The sequence below is a fragment of the Oryctolagus cuniculus genome, chromosome 1, assembly GCF_051225735.1.
Source record: "Oryctolagus cuniculus isolate XC-2025 breed Fujian yellow rabbit chromosome 1, ASM5122573v1, whole genome shotgun sequence".
Lineage (NCBI taxonomy): Eukaryota > Metazoa > Chordata > Mammalia > Lagomorpha > Leporidae > Oryctolagus > Oryctolagus cuniculus.
In genome coordinates, this window is record NC_142867.1 from 221,060,868 (window position 1) to 221,081,731 (window position 20,864).

At 45.3% G+C, this 20,864-nt stretch overlaps 1 protein-coding gene across 6 annotated transcripts in view; it reads right to left on the minus strand.

The window, feature by feature from the left end:
• Positions 1-20,864, minus strand: part of ASTN2 (astrotactin 2) — a 1,018,233-nt gene that overhangs the window by 785,239 nt on the left and 212,130 nt on the right. For all 6 annotated transcript variants that reach the window (XM_008273385.3, XM_070066427.2, XM_070066421.2 and 3 more), the window contains exon 3: positions 19,849-20,233. In XM_008273385.3, coding sequence (XP_008271607.3) covers positions 19,849-20,233 — 385 coding nt within the window. The remainder of the gene's footprint in view (positions 1-19,848; positions 20,234-20,864) is intronic.

Genomic DNA, 20,864 nt, shown 5'->3' on the forward strand with positions numbered 1-20,864 from the left:
TCATTCACCAGGGAAATCATGAGGAAGTGATATCTCTCTCTGCCAATCTCCCCGGGACACTTACAGGAACAGTCCTGGAGCCAGGAGGCTATCGACACGGGCTGGAGACTGGCCTCTGTCATTTAGTAGCTCATTAGAAATGCTAGTTACTAAGGCCTTTCCTCCACGCTGAATCATTTCTGCACAATGAGGTACAAACATCAGAATCTGATGGCACACAATAGGTTCCTTTCTTGCTTCTCCTTTTCCTAAAAACCTCTCCCCTTTAGCCATACCACTGGTAATGCTCCCTAACCATATGATGCTGAGTTCTTTCACAACATCCCTTGACTGCATTCCATATGTATATACAGGGTCCCAGAATTCCAGTGAAAAACGCAGAAACTAAAGACTGTAGGTTCAGACCTACATGAGTCCAAGCTGTTCATTATACAGATGGGAAGACTGAGGCTGAAGAAAGGGATATGATTTTCTCAAGGTGGGTGGCCTCTGCATGTTATTCTATTTAACCCTGAAAATAACCCCATGAGAGTCTTACACTATTATTACCCACTTTCATAGATGCAAACTCTGAGACTGAAAGAATAGTTAACCTGTCTGAGACCATGATGCCATGTAGGGACATTCCAAAGCCATCATCCTACTCCTGCCATTCTCCCCAAAAGCCTTGCCATTATGGTTTTGCTCTAATTTGTAGATGAGCATGTCTTTTTGGTGAGCTAAAGTTAGTTAAATTCCTCTCTCTTACATGCACTGGTGTATAGTCAGATATTGAAAACAATCCTGTGACAAATGCTTCTGGAAAATGAAGAATCATTCAGGAAAATAACCTCTCATTCCCTGATGTGTTTCTTTGCTGAGTTTTTCACAGGCCAGATTCGTTCGAAGCAAGGCCCACCAGGCTTTTTCTATGTTAATGAATTCCCCACTGTTCTAAACAAGACAGGATGCTCTTAGAGTCTGCCATACCCATTGACACATGCTTATATGAAAGAGGACCTGTATGTGCTTCCTGAGACAGAGGGTGCCTCGCTGAGTTCCTAGCACCCTAAGCCACTTCCCCATCCCTGCAAAGTTAATTGGATTAGAGCTCCACATCTAAGCAGAGGTGAGCTTAGCTTGGGGATGGTGACATGGCCTGGTGCAAATTCTCTCCTGTGGAACTGGAACAGAGACAATGAGAAGAGACCCAGGGACACAAAGAGCTGGTCTCATAAGGAATAGAGATGAACCAGGTGCTGAAGCTATGAGGCAGCTGAGGCCAGGGACACACACAGGTTCAGAGGGAAGGAGAGACCATATCAGATAGAGGCAAAGAAAAGCAGAGAAAGAGACACAAGGAGTTGCAAATTTAGCAGAGGGACTTGGAGCAGAAACACTGTACCAATTCTTGTAATATTCTAGCATTGGCTTCTTCACTATGAAGCCTGAGATGGCTCCTGATCAAGCCTGGCCCTGTGCTCTCCAAAAGTAAAGGCAAGAACTGGCTGGTTTTGTAGAGCAGCAGGTTCAGCCACTGCTCGCCATGCAAGCATCCTACACCAGAGTGCTTCCTGCTAAAGTGCCTGGGAAGGCAGAAGATGGCTCATGTCCTTGGACCCCTGCCACCCAAGTGGGAGACCAGGATGTTGTTCCTGGGTCCCGGGTCTGGCCTGGTACACAGCCGCCTATTGCAGCTGTTTGGGGAGTGAACCAGTGAATGGAGGATCTTTTTCTCTGTCCATCTCTCACTTCCCTTCTGTCAGTCTGCCTTTCAAATAAATAAATAAGGAAAGAAATCCTTAAGGCAGCAGAGTATTGGTGAAAAGAGAAGAATTAAGGTGCTATGGACCTAGAAACACATCCTGACCCTAACATGAGTCAGGTGCACCATCCTGAAAAAGTTACCTGAGCTTTCTTTATTGCAGTTTCCTCTCTGAATAAAAGAACAATTTGAGCTACTGACCACATCAATTTTATTTAAGACTTAATGTGTAAAACTTCATTATGTGATGATCACAGAAATGATTCCTATTATAATTAAAAATAAATACTCCTATATAACTAAAAATTATCAGCTGAACTGCACAGCCAGTTCTTTATAATGGAAAGCAGCTGAATTAAGATACTCCAGGCCAATCATTTGTTGATTCACTTACTCATTCAATTTGTCCATTCACTGTAACAATTAGTTATTTAAGATCTACCCTGTGCCAAGAATGTTCTTAGAAACAGACTGTAGCATTGAACAAATGTTGTTGGAGATAAATAGATACATAAAATGCTTGAAGAGATAGATACACGAGTGTGCACAGTCAGCCAACTGTTGACAAGATAAAGAAATTAGGGTAAAGGAGAATAGAATGAAGTATATATGTGTGTGGTTGTATATACTGTTTTCTTTTATATGGAGTGGTCAGGGGTGACTTCAGGAATATAGCATCATATCAAGAAAGATCCTGGAGGTACTAGGAGAACAAGCCATGCAGATTCTAGGGAAAAGTAAATGTTTAGAAAGAAAGAATGGCAATGCAAAGGCCCTGAGGTAGCTCCTTCAGAAAAAAAATCCTTGTGGATGATTTAAAACATCAAACATTAATATTTAATAAAACATTAAAATGCAACAGTAACATTACCATTCTGTGCATAGTATTATAGTTTACAAAAAAAAGCATTCACATTTATAATGTACTGTTTCTTCCATGTTCTTGTGAAACAACATTTCCATTTTACGCATGTGATAATGAAGGCTTGGAGCTTCTCAGTCTCAGACCTGTAGATACTTTGAACGTGGCCATTCTTCCTACGTGGGGCTGCCCAGTGCTGCTGCTTTTTTGAAAGGCAGAGCTACAGAGATCTTCCACCTGCTGCTCAGTCTCCAAATGCCCACAAAAGCCAGGGCTGGGACATTCCAAAACTATAAGCTAAGAACACTTTATGGGTCTCCCAGGTGAGTTGTAGGGACCCAAGTACTCCAGCCATTGTGTACTTGCCTTCCAGGGTGTGCATTAGCAGGGATCTGGATCAAAACTAGATGTAAGACTTGAACCCGGGCACTCATATGGGATGCAGGTATCCCAAGCAGCAGATTAACCCACTGAATCCCAGTGTCAACCCCTGTCCTAAGCTTTGAAAAGCTATTTAACAGCATCCTTGGCCTCTACCCAGGGGATGTCAGGATTATCCTAAACCCCTCCCCAATCATGACACATGAAAATGTCTTCAGACCTTGCCTAATGTCCCTAGTAAGGGCCATATGTGTATAAGAAGCGCCTCTTGAATAGCCCAGCTAGCTCAGTCAGTAGAGCATGAGCCTCTTAATCTCAGGGCCTTTTGAGGGTTTGAGAAGTATCTCTTGGTTGAGAGCCACAAGCTCAGAGAAGTGAAGTGACGAGTCAGACAAGGTCAGATCCTGACCCAAATCTTCAGGTCACGAGAGGTTCCCACAGCACACGGAGTTTTTAGAAATCAGCCTGTCTGTGTGCCATGTGGTACGCTGTGGGGCAGGTGCAGAAGGGGATGAGGAGAAACAGTGAGTCACCTTCTCCATTCCATGCACCACCATCTCCACTCTAGCAGGTGCAGGCCTGCCGAGGGGGAACAACACTCCCCTCCCTGCTTCTATGTCGTGGCCAGATGCAGAGGAAGTGGAGTAGCTGAGGATTCGTCAGAATACAGACTCCACTCCTGCAGGAGAGAGTAACTGCTCAAGGCCGGATGGTTCCTGGCCAAGCTACATGGGTGCTTCTGCTTTCAGGATTCATTCCACAGATGAGGAAGAATGTGTGGCACTGAATAAACAGCTTGGTTAAGATACTATAGTCTTAAAATGCGGGGAAGGAAGGGCAGTCAACAATTACCTGCCTTGGAAATGTCAGGGAACAATGCTTCTCTGGGGCTCCAAAAGGAAGAACGCCTATTCTTTAGAAGCCACATAGGAGCCAAGTCCCTGGCAGGGATTACCCACTCACACATAGGTCAGTGGCCTCCCCACCGTGCACAGTGGGCAGCACCGCCCCTGCCTGAGTGAGTCTTGGTAGAAGCCCTTTCCCCAGCAGCCTGGAGCCTCAGGGTTGGCCTTCCAGGCTCATCCTGCTTTCAGGATGCCACTGTTTTCTCCTGACCCAGGCCTGAAACAGCAGGACAGACATCCTCACTTCTCAGGGGGAAACCATTACCTGCTGAGCAGGACTCACAGGAGGAAACAGAAAACTAGAGGGTCCAGGATGTACGATGGTGCTCAGGGTATGGGTTCAGCAGAGGTAACTCACTAGCGTGGCTGTCTACTCCACTCTCCTCTAGGAAGAAATGAATACTTTTCAGTTAGGACTACATTCACTCATTCATTCATTCTATACCTATTTAAGAACCTCTTACAATGTGTCAGAAGCAAGGCTCACTTCCAGGATGGGATAGGAAAAAAAACCCCATACAGGACAGTCCTGGTCTGAATGTTAAGGTGGCATTGGCTGGAACGTGAGAATATCAATATCAGAGCCATTCTCCATGCCCCCTCCTCCTCCACACACACACACACACACACACACACACACACTACTAACTTTCTGTGGTATCTCATTTAGCATCTGTCTCTCTCTGGACCTGTCTGTGCTGAGCACAATGAACATTACAGAAAAGCCTAATAATAGCTTCCACTTATGAGCTAAAGCATTGCACTATTTATGTTCTTCTTAAGTCTGATGAGAATCCTAGAAAAATGTCCCATTGCAGAGGTGAACAGATTGAGTCTCAAAGACATTAGAGACTTGTTCCAGCACATACACTTTGTGAATTACAGGGGTGAGACTGGACACTGGAGTCTGTTTCCTGAGCTGGACTTCTTAACTACTTTCTACTCTGCTCCAGTGATCTGAAAGGTCTCCTGGTTTCCAATCTGCTGCCAGCCTCTAGCTGGATGGAAACGCAAAACTCCAAGAAAGGGAGAAAAGAGAGAGTGGTATCTTTTCCTTTAAACAACCTGGGCATGCCTGCCCCTTGTACCAATGAGGAATGGGGACATATCTCTTTTAGAAGTCTTAGGATTCTGCTGGCGCCGTGGCTCAATAGGCTAATCCTCCACCTTGCGGCGCCGGCACACCGGGTTCTAGTCCCGGTCGGGGCGCCGGATTCTGTCCCGGTTGCCCCTCTTCCAGGCCAGCTCTCTGCTATGGCCAGGGAGTGCAGTGGAGGATGGCCCAGGTGCTTGGGCCCTGCACCCCATGGGAGACCAGGAAAAGCACCTGGATCCTGGCTCCTGCCATCGGATCAGCGCGGTGCGCCGGCTGCAGCGGCGGCCATTGGAGGGTGAACCAACGGCAAAGGAAGACCTTTCTCTCTCTGTCTCTCTCTCTCTCTGTCCACTCTGCCTGTCAAAAATAAAAAAAAAAAAAAAAAAAAAAAAAAGAAAGTCTTAGGATTCTAAGACCTCCTATACTTTCTACACAAAGGGACTCTAAAGCTCATATGCCCCTCTGTTTCCTCCATGCAGGCTGTGCAGGCTGTAAGGGCTATCTCAATTTCTCTTTCCTCTGGGAGAAAACTTGGGCTCAAAGCCCTTCAAGCTCGGAGGACTTAGGTTAACAAGATGGGCCAGGTGATGTTTGTAATGAACTTCAGAGACCGCTCTTCCCCCAAACAGCACCACCCCTCAGCGACTGCTAAGTGCTGGAAGCCACAGAATGAGCCTAGGGTCCCTTTCAGTAGGAAAATGAGGTGGATTACAAATTTTGATGCAAAATGTCCTGACTTATAAATATTGACAACTGAATTCCACAAATTGAAATCTGTTCAGCATGCAAACAAAAACAAAAGAGAACAGACATACCTTGGGGCTGACTTCTACACATGAGATTCCAGAGTACATCTCTAGTCTCTGGTCTCCCCAGCAGCTCCCTTTCTTAGTGTTTGCTCTAGGTCTGAATCTCTCCTTCACATTTTGAATCAATTTCCCATTTTAAAACAGCTTCTTGTCTCAATTACAGTAAAAGTCAATGTATTTAGCTGCCAGGCCCTACATGACCTTCTTTCCCATGCCACTCTGATTTGATTTTTTCCAATGCCATTTCCCTCATGCTACTCCTTCCTAGTCCTTGAAGGCTCCAGCACACTGACATTCCTGGGCCTTTGCACTTGATATTCTCTGCATGAAAAGTTATTTCCTTAAATACCCAAATGTCTTACTCTTCATCTGCTATGGATCAACTCTCAAATGTTACTTCATCAGTGAGATCTTTCGTAAGGGCCCTGATTCCTTTCCTTGCTTGTTTTATTTCTCCCCCATTGAAAGGATCATAATTTGATATTACTGTTTCCTGATAATTTATCTATAGTTTTTTCATGTTAGCAAGTAAGCTCTATAGAAATAGACTTGTATAGGGCCAGCACTGTGGTGCAGTGAATTAAGCTGCTACCTATGACACCAGCATCCCATATGGGTAGTGGTTCAAGTTCTGGCTGTTCTACTTCAGTCCAGCTCTCTGCTAACATGCATGAGAAAGCAGCAGAAGATGGTCCAAGCACTTGGGCCCCTGCCACCCATAAGGGAGACCCAGATAGAGTCCCAACTCCCTGGCTGTGGCCTAGCCCAGCCCTAGCCATTGCAGCCATTGGGAGAGTAGATCAGTGGGTAGAAGAACTCATTCTGTCTGTAACTCAACCTTTCAAATAAATTAGTAAATCTTAAAAGAAAATAGATTTGTGCATATTTTATTCACTGCTTTATATTCAAGTCCCCAAATAGGTCCTAACAAACAGTAGGTACTTAATTAAAGCTTGGTAAATTAATGAGTGAACAAATAGATGAATGTTTTCTTACTTAATAAGTGTGGATGGAAATATCTTGACAAAAGGATATTGAGCAAAACGTGTATCAAGAACCTTAAAATATTCAGTCCATTTGACCCAGTAATTCCACTCTTGAGAGTACACCCTGAGTAACTAATACAGAATGGCCAAAAACCAATTTAAGTCTAAAATGACCATTGCTATTGAATACAAAACATTAGGGGACAAAAAGAACCAACAAGATTTTCCATCAGTAAATAAATCATGAGGCAAGGATAAAACAGAATTATAAGCATGTTGAAACACTTCTGCTATAATATAAAATAAAAATGCAAGATATAAAATAATTAACAGGTTTCCACTATGATACATACAAGAGAAATGAGGGGAAAAATTGGTAAAAAGTGACTGTGTGGCTACTTGATGAGGCATTCTGAAAAACTGTTAACTTATGGATTTCTGTTTATTAAAGTTTTCTGCATTGAGGACACGTGCCTTTCATCACTTGGAGACATTCAGTACAAGAGGACTGATCATCATCGTGGGTAATGTGCAGATTGGCTGCATTCCCGTGGTGGGTGATCCTATGGAAGCAGGTGCAGGCTGTGTTCCTTTAGCAGACATTGAGGTTGAGCGCCCTGAGCTCCCTTTGTGACAGCCAGTCCCCTGCTGTGTGGTTTGCAGCCATTTCACAGGAGGCCAAGACAGGAGGTACAAAGTCCTCTGACTGCTGGGAAATTGCTCCAGCTCTGATCAATCAGGGAACAGTCTCCTCAGCCCGTGACATTTATCAAAACTCCTTCACCCTCATCTGTCACTGTGCGGTTGGGCTGCCTTTCCAGGCAAAGTCTAATCAAGTCAGAATGACCCAAGGGCCCCCAGAGATAAGGAGGGAGTATGGAGAAAGAGGAGACAGGAAGAGGGGGAGAGTTTCGTGAGGGAGGAGGGAGAAGAGCAAGTGCTCAGAGACCGCCCATTTGTTTTGCTATCACGACAATTAATGCCGGGAAGTCACATTTGAAGGGGCTCTGGTGACAGCTTTGGTGACATTCCTGTTGGTGATTCCATGACAAATCTCTGCGTATGTCTCATTTTAGAAAGTGTGGAGACAGCTCAGAGGAGGGCAGTCTGGGGACGCCAAGCTCCTTTCTGTTGGAGGCACTGCTACCTCCTGCTTTGCCTCAGCCTAGACATTTAGACCCCAGGGTCAATGCCCAGGGAGAGGGTTGAGCCAAGAAACCAAAGCAGAAGAGCCACAGAGTCAGCATCCGGTCTTGTTCAGGCTTGTTAACTGCACCATGCAGTCCAACTGATCAGAGCAGCAATGAACTCTGCCACTCAACGAGTGGCCTTTGCTTTGTCCATCAAACAGGGAAGTGGGGGTGGATAGAAAGGAAAACTCAATTCTGAATACTCGCCAGGATGCCTAATTCTAAGGAACATATTTTTAAACACTGATCTTGCCCTCTTTGTTTTCTAAGAAGTCCTAAGAAGAAAATGAAATAGAAAAAGATTAAGCTCAAATTTTATAACCTGAGAATTAGAAGGGATTACATGAATGGTGCCTAATCTCTAACTTTGCTACACAATCCTTGACAAAAGGTTGCATAGCGCTGTTTGAATACTTCCAAGGAGCAGGAATTTGCTTTACAACTAAGAGGGGAGGGCAGCACAGATATAACATGCCATTTGCCAAATGATATTCAGGATGTCATGGAGTTGAATGCAGTGTAGCAAAATCAAGGAGCGCAAACCTGAACTCAAAACACATATATGTAAGTTCAACTGCACGGTCAAGCTCTCTGTGTATCATGGATAAGTAAATTAATATCCCTGAGCTGGACTAAGATTCGGTCTCTCACAAGGGTTTAGTAGGGGGTGACAATGTCGCACAGTGACTTAAGCCACCACCTGCAATGCCAACATCAAGTGCTCCCTGCTAAAGCACCTGGGAAAGCAGAAGAAGATAGTCCAAGTATCTATCTGGGCCCCTGCTACCCACATGGGAGACCCAGATGGAGTTCCAGAGTTTCAGGCTCCTTTCTTCAGTCTGGTGCAGTCCCAGCCATTGTGGCCATCTGGGGAGTGAACAAACAGATGGAAGATTCTTCTCCCTCTGCCTCTCCTCCTGTAACACTCTCTCTCCTTCTTCCTGTAACTGCCTTTCAAATAAGTAAATCTTTAAAAAAATGTTTAAAGGGTCCAGGATACAAATAGTCTATTACATAATATTTATAAATGAAAAATAGCCATATAAAGCAAAGCAGCTATTACTGTTTTATGCCCTTCGAACTGTAAGCTTACAAGGGAAGATGATTTCCTTTTTTGCATGTTTATGTTAAACAGTTTCTAGCTCCTAGTAGGTACTCATAAGCATCTATTAAAGAAATGAATGAAAATGCAAATGAATGAATGAGTAGTGAGGGAGGTGTGTACCCAAGAAGATGCAACGATTAAATAGCAACCCATCTCCCTCTATGGCTTGCCATGTCTCTGGTGACAGCTGCTGAAAGTGCTGAGGAGTTCAAAGTACACACCAATCAGTCTTTGGGACCCTGTACAATGCAGATTTCAAAACGTACTTTGCATGAGGGAAAGGGAGAATCAGTTCGGTAGAAGGAAATCAGTGCGTTTGATATTAGGAAAGTCATCTCCAAACTTTTCTTCTTTGTATGCTGGAGAAACTTTGCAAACTAATCTCTTGCAGAATGCCAAGGTGTGTGACAGTTTAATGCTCTGATGTGGTTAAAGCAGAGTCTTACACTGGTTAAAGCCAATTCTGCCCCATTCTGCCTGCCTCTTGCAACCCCAGCCCCACCAGCAATGTAGCCTTGGCAGCACCTTCAAGGCACTGTCAAAATGGGAGCTGCTATTGGAGGGGAGTTTCCCAGGCTCTTAGAGAGTCTCCTGGGACTACGAGACAGCTAGAAAGAGGAAGGAGGTGTGGCTTAAAGAACATTTACAGTCAGTGGATTGAGGACCAGGATTTTCAGAAGATAAAGCACCCTTTGAAAATAAGTTGATGGAGGCACAAAGGATTCTTTGGGAAGGCAGGTTGAGCAGTTTCAAGGGAAAATGTTAATGATGGGCTGGGGATACAGGTTTGGGTGAAAGATATTAAAGGCTGGTTACAGGGAGACTGAGGGTAAGACATCAGCCTGCCTTGCTCCTCCATAACCCTTTACCCTGAGCCCCTTTAATGATCTGTATCCTTCAGATGTCTAATCAAGGAGCTCCTGCAGGAAGCCATCCCAAATCCAGCGGTCTGGGGGCTATACCCACAGTGGGACTCTTAGCGTCTATCAGCTTGAAGGAGAAGTATTCAAATGTCAGGCTATGTCCTACTCACATACTGTGAAATCCAATTTAAGGGCTCACATCAACATTAAAAGTATGACATAAAAATGACAGAAAGCATCAGAGTATTCTACATGTAATAAGTATCCTTTTAGCAAAACTTATTTTAGGGGCGGTGCTGTGGCATAGTAGGTTAAGCATCCACCTGTGGTACTGGCATCCCATATGGGCTCCAGTTCGAGACCCAGCTGCTCCTCTTCTGATCCAGCTCCCTGCCAATAGACTGGAAAAGCAGTAAAAGATGGCCCAAGTGCCTGGATTCCTGCACCCACGTGGGAGACACAGAAGCTCTGGCTTCGGATGGGCCCAGCTCTGGCCATTGAGGCTATTCAGGAGTGAAGCAGTGGATGGAAGACCTCTCTCTCTGTCTCTCCCTCTCTCAGTTTGTAACTCTGCCTCTGAAGTAAATAAATAAATCTTAAAAAAACAAACAAAAAACTTATTCTGATGAAGACAAAATAGGATAATCAGATTCAACAAATCATTGATCAGAAAATATTAAACAAGATCTTCCACTGAAGAAAGATGGATAAAGAGCTTATGCAGAAGTTATTAGTGGAAAGACACTAAGCTATCCACTGATCCATTCATTCACTTATCCATTCCTATCTACTGACCCGACACACATTAACATCTAGCATGTGCCAGGTACTGTATCAGGCATAGAACAACCTCAAGCATACATTGTAACCTAACCTTGTTGGACTCTCAGTCTAGTAAGGTAATTAAAAAATAATAAATCAGGGCTGGCACTGTGGTGTAGTGGGATAAGTCGCCACCTATAGCTCTAGCATCCCATATGGGCACTGATTCCATTCCTATCTGTTCCATTTGCAATCCAGCTCCCTGCTAATGTGCCTGGGAAAGCAGCTGAAGATGGCCCAAGTGTTTGGGCCCCTGTACCCATGTGAGAGACCCAGAAGAAGCTCCTGGCCCCTGGCTTCAGCCTAGCCCACCTCTGGCATTGTGGCCATTTGGAGAGTCAGCAGATGGGAGATCTGTCTCTGTTCCCCTTCTGTGTAACTCTGCCTTTCAAATAAAATAAATAAATCTTTTAAAAGTAATAAATAAATCTAAATAATAAGACATACTATTAAAGAAATACTATTGATTGAACATGAAAGAAGAGAAATACAGGCCAATAATAACTATGTTTATGATGAGGTGACATTTAATCTAAAACCAGAATAAAAAGAAGTGGTCAGCCATATCACAACAGATTGGGAAAGGGAAGAGGATTTTTCCAGGAAAAGATATTCGTGGTATGTGCAAGGGGCCTGTGGCAGAAGGAACTTAGCAAGTCTGAAGAACAGACATGAAGCCATTGTGGAACATAGAGACTGAAGATCAAGTGCAGCAGAAACTCTGGGGAGGCTTTATGCCCAGGACTGTTTTAACTAGAACAGTAATGAAAGAGTGGCTGCTGTGTGGACAGGAAGCACAAGCATAAAAATAGGCACATCACCAGGGAGGGATGTGAGGATGACCATGATGTGTGTGGATGAGGCTAGAGGAGGGATCAATAGCCACGAGTGGAATGACAAGGTAGAAGGTGAGGGGTCTGGAAACTTGGGCTAGTGCTTCTTCAAGAAACTAAGTATCAAGGCAAGGCACTGAGTGAGGGTTGTGAAAACTCATAAATCACTGCACAAAGGTGACATTTACATGACATTCACCGGGAGAGTCACAAGGGTGATTTAATAAATAGTTTCTTAGTTTCTGACATCCTCGAGTGATCCGTTCACATGAATGACAGTTCCCTGCACCCTCAACGTCCACTCAAAACATTCCAAAGCCAACTCAGAAACTCAAAATTACTACGTAGCAGCATCCTGACTCAGAGATCAGATGTTCATGGCCTGGATTGTCTATTCCCAGGTTTGTAGATGAAGCAAGGTTACTGAGCTTTAGCTATCCCTGGAATTTCAAAAGCTCATGGCCTTCCCAAGGATCCCATCCCTAATGCAATGCAGTGCATGCAAATCCCAGCTCGCCCTGACCATAGGACTCTCATGCTAGAGTTTTAATCTGGATCAGCCACTTTCCAGCTGTGTGACCTTGGAAAGTTACTCAAGCCCTCTTTCCTTTATCTTCTCTATAGCATCGGGGATGGTGTTAGTGTATTGTGAGGTGTAAATGACACAATCCATGAGAAACAGTTGTCAGCAGCAGCAGCAACAGTTTCCTATCCAGTTCTTCCATTCATTTTCTGCTCAGGCTAATTAATCACACATGGCTTAATGAAGGGATTTATTGGCCAGAAACGTGCCTTTTCAAGGCACCCAGTAAAGTCCCTTCTTCCCCATCACTCAGCAAGCATCCCACTCTGAGACTGCCTGAACTGTGACCCTGACCCACAGCAAGGCTCAGGTCACTGTTCCCACATCAAAGTGACTGGTGGAATGTGGGCCACTGCTGGTGTGTGATGCTGGTTCACTTTCCTTTCTCCCCCCTAGGTCCTGAACTGAGGTTAGGAGAGCAAAGAAAACCCTTTGTTCTCTGTCCCTTCACTCATGAGGGACTGACTTTAGACAAAAGAATTTGGATAAATTACAAACAAACAAACCAAGAGAACATTGCACATGTGAAGAAACAGTCCCTCTATGGATGAAGACCAGAAGGGTCCATCATAATAAGGTAGTGGGTTGCTTGTGTGGCACTGCATGGAAGAGTGAAGGTAGCCACTGCTTGAGAATATAAAGCAAACTTTCAGACTGAATAAACAGGGAAGTGCTTTCCAAAATCACAAATGTGCATACCTACTGACACACTGATTAAGCTTTTAGGTGCCTCTCCTTTCCACATAAACATTCTCACACTTGGAAAAACATATCTATCTTTTTTTAGAACTATTTGCACAGGATTGTTATAACTATCTATCTGCACAGGATTTCTGTTGACTCATTGTTAGTACAGAAAACTAAGGTAATGCTCAACAACAGGGAGTAATAAAATGAGTTTTGGTGCGTTCTGGCTACGCCATATGATGGGATCCTGTGCAGCCTTCAAAAGGAACAATGTAGGTGTGCATGGTTGACATGCAAAGACACTTTTCATATCGTTTAGGAGACTATCAAACTGCTGTAGAACCTTATATGTAGGTGAGATGATACCATTAGTATATGTCATGGTGCAAACATACCATATACACATTGTGTTGTGTGTGTCCTGAGAAATGATAGAAGACTATAAGCCAAATTATTAGTAAGGTCTGGTCTAGCCTTCAGATCTGAGGGACAGGATTGAGAGACTAGGATTTTTAACTGTTCCTTCATACAACTCAGGCTCCCTTTTCTTTGTCTCTCCTTCCTTCCTTTCTCCTCTCAAGCCTCCCCACCTGTTCCCCTTCCCCACATTCCCTCCCCCTTCTCTCCTTGTTTGCATTTTCCCTTCTGCCACGGACAGCATGCATTTCTTTCATAATAAAACAAAACTAACAAAACCCAATATCCATTTCTCCATCTCCTACTCCGTCCCTCCATAAAGTGATAAATTTATTATTTTAATTTCCTTATGCGTTCATGCATGATATTCAGGGAAGGCAAACATAAATTTAAGTAGGACTAAGAAGAACTGGAATTAAGATGTATTGAGTTTCTGCTATACACCTACCACAGTTAAACTCTCAGCAACTCATTAAGGTGATGTCAGGGGTGATTTTCAAAATACCTGAGGATTGTAAGTCACAAACAGTGATTCATTGTAAGAAGATGCCAGGCATGATGCTGGAATACCTGCCTAAATTCACCCTGTTGCTTGGCAGTGGGAAGGGCAGATGCATCCTTGGGGAGGTGTTATCTGCTGGCCAGAAAGCAGGAGGGCACTGGAGGTCTCAGGGCATTTAGCTACTGACCAAGAATGTTTTGATGTTTAACCACGGGTACAGTCACACCAACCTGTGTCAGCTGAATGCTGACCTGCTTCAGTACAATACAATTGACACCTGGGACTCCAAGCAGCTGTCCCTTTGTAATGAAACTTTATCCCTTTGGACTCCAGACTGCTCCCTTTACTATCCGCAGGTGCAAACTGAAAGGCAGGTTGACAGAGCTCAAGTATGGTGAAGCAGTTGGAGTTTAAAGGCAAATTCTGAGTACGACAGACATGTACAGGTGAGATTAGCCCCTGACAACATAATTTCAAGGGCTGTGGGATCACTTTCACATGGACTCCTCAGTCTTTCAAAATCTGCCTACTCCTGACAAAACTCACAGCTATGCCTAGGTCACCCCTTAAAAGAGAGATCTCTCGGTTCTCTCCCAAGGGCCACCGGAGGCATCAGAGCACAGATTTGGCCTGAGTTGCCCTGTCAGATCTTCTGTACCCTGCCAACAGATTTGTCCCCCTTCTACCCAGGCAAGAAGGATCAGCTACTCAGGGGCCACAAGGCTGCAGGAGGGCTCTAGCATCGACCTCCCTGTGGACAAGTTTACAGTATTCTGCCTAGAATCAGGAAGAGTGTAGCTGCTACTTCCTTCTTGTCTAAATTGTTTCCTTTCCTCCCTTCTTAATGTATCTTAATGCTGGGATACAGCATTAAATAAAGCGATCTATTTAAAATTATACGCTGTTTCAAAGCCTACTCAAACAAACATTACAGGAAAAATAATTTTGGTCTGATGAACATAGGTGAGACAGTGATAGAAAGACACAGAGTGGCTAAGATATTTGCCTGAGGCCATGCTACCAGTGCACTGAGGAGCCTGTGAGTCCAACTCTCTGTTAACTTCCATTCCACTAGGATGCTTTACTTCTCATGCATACACTATTCATTCTCTTTAGACAACTTCTGTTTGGTCTCTCTCAATGCCAGTGTTGAGACTTCAGAGAACAAAGCTTGGCTTTGTTACCGTTCAGAAAGAGTTCTGCCTGAAGGAAAACACAAAGGGAGGAGTCGTCTTGAAGCTGCCATGGGGTAGTCGGTCTATGAGTGTGCAGTCTCTGAAGCAGCCACGCGGGAGAGGAGGCCAAGAGCACTTTCATTATTTCTTGGGAATTAGCCCGTGCACCCTCTGGATGCAGCACAGTTCTGTCTCCTGTACTGTCACTATCATATAGTAGACAAGTACAGTGGAGGATGGCCAAGTCCTTGGGCCCTGCACCCGCATGGGAGACCAGGAGAAGCACCTGGCTCCTGGCTTCGGTAAAGCACGGTGCACCGGCCGCAGCGTGCCGGCTGCAGAGGCATTGGGGGTGAACCAACGGCAAAGGAAGACCTTTCTCTGTCTCTCTCTCTCTCACTGTCCACTCTGCCTATAAAAAATAAATAAATAAAAAATTTTAAAAAAGCAGCATAGGACTTGGGAGGCACCAATCCCCAAGGCAATGGGTCACCACCATGGTGCTGTATGTCCCATTCTGAGAGTGCATGACAGCTGTCAGAGTGACAGTTCTTTTTGACCAGGAGGATGGGGTTTGGTGTCGAGATCTGGGCTCCTTCCCCAGCTCTGCTATATGCTCATCTTGTGGAACAGGGAGACCCATGGCCTCTTTTCAAGCTTTGGCTCCAGTTCCCTACCCCTTCCTGCCACAATTTATCTCCCAGGGGAATTCCTGGAATTTTCCTTGAGGATAGATGTTATACTTTCCTTATCTCTACCCCAGGGTGCCTCATGGTGTTTGGCAGAGTGTAACCACTTTGGAGACTGAATATAAATGAAAATAACAGCAACGTAGAAATGTTTTGAATATGTACCAGTTTACATACACTATGCCACTTAAGCGTCTACCCAGCCTCACCGCAAGGTAGAATTCTAGCACTATGCCCCAATAATGGGAGAGGAGGATGTGACTTGTCCAGCAAGGTCACACAGCTAATACTGGATGGGAAACTCAAATTCTACAGACTCCTCTTCATCATAATGTGTAGCCTTCCAAGTTGAAGAAGGAAGGGAGTGGATGGGGAAGGGAGTTCTAACAAGATTACTGACAATAAACTGGTTCCCCCCACCTGCCTCTTCAATCTACAAACATCTACTACTCTCTACTCAAAGCCTGGTGAATGGTGTGCATATATCTGTGTCTGCCTGTGTCTATGTGTTGTAAGAGGAGTAGGAGAGAGAATTTTCCTGTATCAGTTGCTTCTTGGCACCTGTCTCTGTGGTCACTTATCTAGCATTAATGTTCTTCCTGAGTTTTCATCCTACACCAGTGTTTGCTCTTATCATTATTCTGGTCACCCCTACCAGAAACCTCTGCTAAGCCTTCAGCTGCTAGGGATTCTAGACTGGAGGACAGTGAGGGCTCTTGAAACCTGAACACTCAGGGCCAGCGCTGTGGTGCAGTGAGTTAAAGCCCCGCCTGCAGCACCACCATCCCTTATGGGCACCAGTTTGAGTCCCGGCTACTCCACTTCTGATCCAGGTCTCTGTTATGGCCTGGGAAAGCAGAAGATGTCCCAGGTCCTTGTGCCCCTGTGCCTGCATAGGAGATCTGGAGGAAGCTCCTGGCTCATGGCTTCAGATCAGCTCAGCTCTGGCCATTGTGGTCATTTGGATAGTGAACCAGTAGATGGAAGACCTCTCTCTCTCTGGTTCTACCTCTCTCCATAATTCTTTCATATAAAAAGAAAATAAAAAAAATCTTTAAAAAAAAGAAACCAGAATACTATACATTCTAACCGATGTTTGGATTTAACTTGACTGACCAACTGAATGATTAATGGTTTCAATTATCCAGTCAATAGGTGGTTCAGAATGACAACTATTAAGTGCTCAACACTGTTCCAGGGGCTGGTGAAACAAAGACTGAGGATACTGCACTTGCTCTCAAAGATATCCAAGTCTAGCCTAGGAGACAGAATAAGAAACTGATTATTTTTGTACAGCGTGGTAAGCTGAAAATAATAACACATTCTGGGAGCCAGAAGAGGGAGTGAACTATTTGTCTTGACTAGGTGGGAGAAGACACTGGTGTGGAAAATTGATGAGGGTCTAGGAAAACTCCTCCAACACTTGTAGAGCATCTGACACCCGTAGAAAAAACAATGACTCAAGTAGACTGGCTGTTAATGAACCCATTTGCCATGCAAAGTCAGCAAGGTTCAAGGAGTTATGCCACAGAAATTTAAGCACACAAGAAGATAGTTCCACTTTATCTAAATACTTTTCTATTTAGAAAGAAAAGCATGATACCTGGACTTATTCATATTACTCCCAAAGGAACACCAGCCCTCAAGGCCACCTTTGCTGTCTGACTCTCACCGAGCATTCTCTATGTGGGAAGCACTGAGACTGGCATTGCAGGACCTGAAGAGATGAAGTCAGTGTAGCCTGTCCTTGTTGCAAGATAGGAAACCACATGAGAAAGATGAATAGCACTTGAAAAAGGAACGGGCCAGGGAGATGGTCACTGAATCAGCAGTTCTAAGCCAGAAGAGACCGTGGTGTACAAGGGAAACACACACCATGCTCCAGAGCAGTGAGCAGGCCAGTGCTTGGCACTTGGAGGGAGGCTGGAGCGGATAATGTAGCTGGATTAAGGAGAGTCTCAGAAGCCCAGCCAAGACTGAAGGTCTGAGGTCTAAAACACAGCTCTTGGGGCCAGCATTGTGGCTTAGTGAGTTCAGTCGCTGCCTGCAATGCCAGCATCGCATATGGGCACCGGTTCAAGTACCAGCTGTTCCACATCTGATCCAGCTCCCTGCTAAAGCACCCGGGAAAGTAGCAGAGGATGGCCCAGGTCCTTGAGCCCCTGCACCCATGTGGGAGACCTGGAAGAAGCTCCTGACTCCAGGCTTCGGCCTGGCCCAGCCCTGACCATCATGGCCATTTGGGAAGTGAACAAGCAGATGGAAGATCTCTTTCTGTGACTCTGCATTTCAAATAAAGTAAAATAAATCTTATTTTCATATATGAGGGTACTTCAAAAGATTTGTGGAAAATGTACATTACTCCTATCTTTCTTTTCTTTTCTTTTTTTTTTATAGGCAGAGTGGACAGTGAGAGAGAGAGACAGAGAGAAAGGTCTTCCTTTGCCGTTGGTTCACCCTCTAATGGCCACCGCTGCCGGTGTGCTGTGGCCGGTGCACCGCGCTGATCCGATGGCAGGAGCCAGGTGCTACTCCTGGTCTCCCATGGGGTGCAGGGCCCAAGGACTTGGGCCACCCTCCACTGCACTCCCTGGCCACAGCAGAGAGCTGGCCTGGAAGAGGGGCAACCAGGACAGAATCCGGCACCCTGACCCGGACTAGAACTCCGCCCACAAGGCGGAGGATTAGCCTAGTGAGCCATGGCGCCAGCCCCCCAATATTCTTTTTTTAAAAGATTTATTTATTTATTGGAAAATAAGAGTTACACAGAGAGAGAAAGAGAGGCAGAGAGAGAGAGGTCTTCCATTCTGCTGGTTCACTCCCCAATTGGCCGCAATGGCAAGAACTGAACTGATCTGAAAACAGGAGCCAGGAGCTTCCTCAGGGTCTCCCATGTGGGTGCAGGGACCCAAGGACTTGTGCCATCTTTTACTGCTTTCCCGGGACATAGCAGAGAACTGGATCAGAAGTAGAGCAGCCGGGACTTGAACTGGCACCCATCTGGGATGCTGGCACTGCAGGAGGTAGCCTAACACGCTACACCACAGCGCCAGCCCCCAGTATTCTTACTTATCCACTGAGTTTCGTGGATAAATAGGCCTGAGAAGAGAACATTTGGAACAGAAAAGAAGATATCAAGTCCAGAGCCCCCAAATTGGTTCCATACAATGAGGGTTCTTCAAGGCTCTCAAGAGGACAGGCACAAAATCTGGAATGGGGTCTCTACCCATCATCATTATCCACTTCACAAAAACAAGAAAGTGAAAAAAGAGAACTAGACCCTTTTAGCACTTATTGACAGGAAAGCAGCCAAATGCCACCTATAATGAGCTAGACGCATAGACTCTTAATTAAGATAAATATAAACATATCTTGTGCTTATGTCCAAATAATCATTTGTCCTCTAACAGGGCAAACAAAATGAGTCTTTATAGCAACATAAATGCAAGAGTGAGAAGTGTTAGTCATCCAAAGTCCCATGAGAGCCAACAAGCATGATCCCAAGCTGCACCAACAGAAGTGGAACAGCTGTCAAGAGGGAGGTGCAAGTCCTAGTTTGTGCGGCACTAGTGTGCTTGCCTTGATGAGGAAGAGTGTCAGCTCAGTTATGCTCCAGGTCATGAAAATTCAGAATCTCCATCCAGAAGACAGTGGCCAGGAGAGAGCAATGTCTGCAAAACACCTTTCATGGGACTAGCCGAAGAAGCTGGTGCCCTTTATGGAGGCTGGTTTACAGAACTTACAGGTGTCCCTTTCTGCTGTCAAATTTGCCAAGAGCTGCCCTGGAGATGATGACGATCAGATTTACTCTCTTTGTGGGCAGGGAAGGCCAGAGACATAGACTTCCACTCAGTATGAGCAGAAACATTTTAATAGTAATGTCTGGAAATGGCATGGACTCTCCTGAGAAGTACGAAGGCCATCAAGGGAGGTCATCAAGAAATACTGCGGAGGAGTTGGACTGCATGGACTCTGATGCCTTCAAAACTCCCATCCCAGGAGCATGAACGACAGTTTGTCTCCTCTCACTACCAAAGGACCAAAAGAGACAAACTCTGATAACTCAGTGGAGAGGTGAGCTATAAGCCCAATATAGCTTATCCCAGAAGATGTTGTCTATGTCCCCAACTGCCCAGCTCCTGTGCCTCCCCCGAGTTCCCAAACACATGCCCTGGAAGAGATGTACAAAAAGGACCCACCTTTCTTCTCAAAGTCCCTTTTCTCTTCTCCTGGCCGTCCCAAGCTGTCCAGGGCATGGGTCGCCTGGCTGCCAAATTCATCCTCCCGAGAGACATGGTTGGCCCGCCGGGGAGGGTCCTCATCTTCCTCATAGTCATAGTCATCCAGGATGGGGGTCTCTCGGATGGGCACGCCGATGACAGAATTGTGGGCCTGCAGCCGGGAGGAACGGAAGCTCTCTCGGGCCTGGGGACCCAGCAGCACAGAAGGGATATAGTGGATCTCGTGGGTGGCTTCTGTGCTTGCACTCTTCTGTGGGATGCGGCGACGCTTCTGCCAGCGCCGCTGGGCATACAGCGCCACAGTGAACACCAGCAGCAGCAACAGCAGAGCAATGAGACCACCCTGGAGCAGGAAGGAAGAAGGAGAAGAAAATGGGCCAGTGTTCTTTGGACTCCAGGACATCAGCCTCAGGACCCACCAGCTGTGGCACTGAAGCTAGAGAGACACTGCACCTACCAACACACAGTGTGACCTTGTGCAAACTCCTTGACTTCTCTGAGCCTTGCTTTTCATGGGTATAAAGGATGAGTAAGAATCCTTGCTCTTTTTTCATCACAAGGTTGTATTAAGGAGCAAATGAGATGCATAATGGCCAGGTCAGAGCAATCTACTTTGCTAAATGTTGGAAGAGTCAAGGCCATGGCTTTACCCAGGTGAGTGTCTGCACCTTGACCCTTGACACTTCCTCCTTCAGCTGAATAACCCGGGGCAGTTGCTCACTCTCTCTCAGTCTCTAGAATGAATGCACCTAAAGCTCACGACACAGTAGCCTTTCTTACATCTGCTACAAAGATATCACTACTAAACATGATTTCTGCAGAGTCTGTGCTTTCTTCACTTTGGAAACCCTGGTCTTAATCTGATGTCCAACAATACAGCCTGACACAAAGTAAATGCTTAATAAATATTCATTGAGTGCGTAAAACTACACCTTTCTAGGGGTCTCTTAGTAAAAAGTTTAAGACGTACTGAT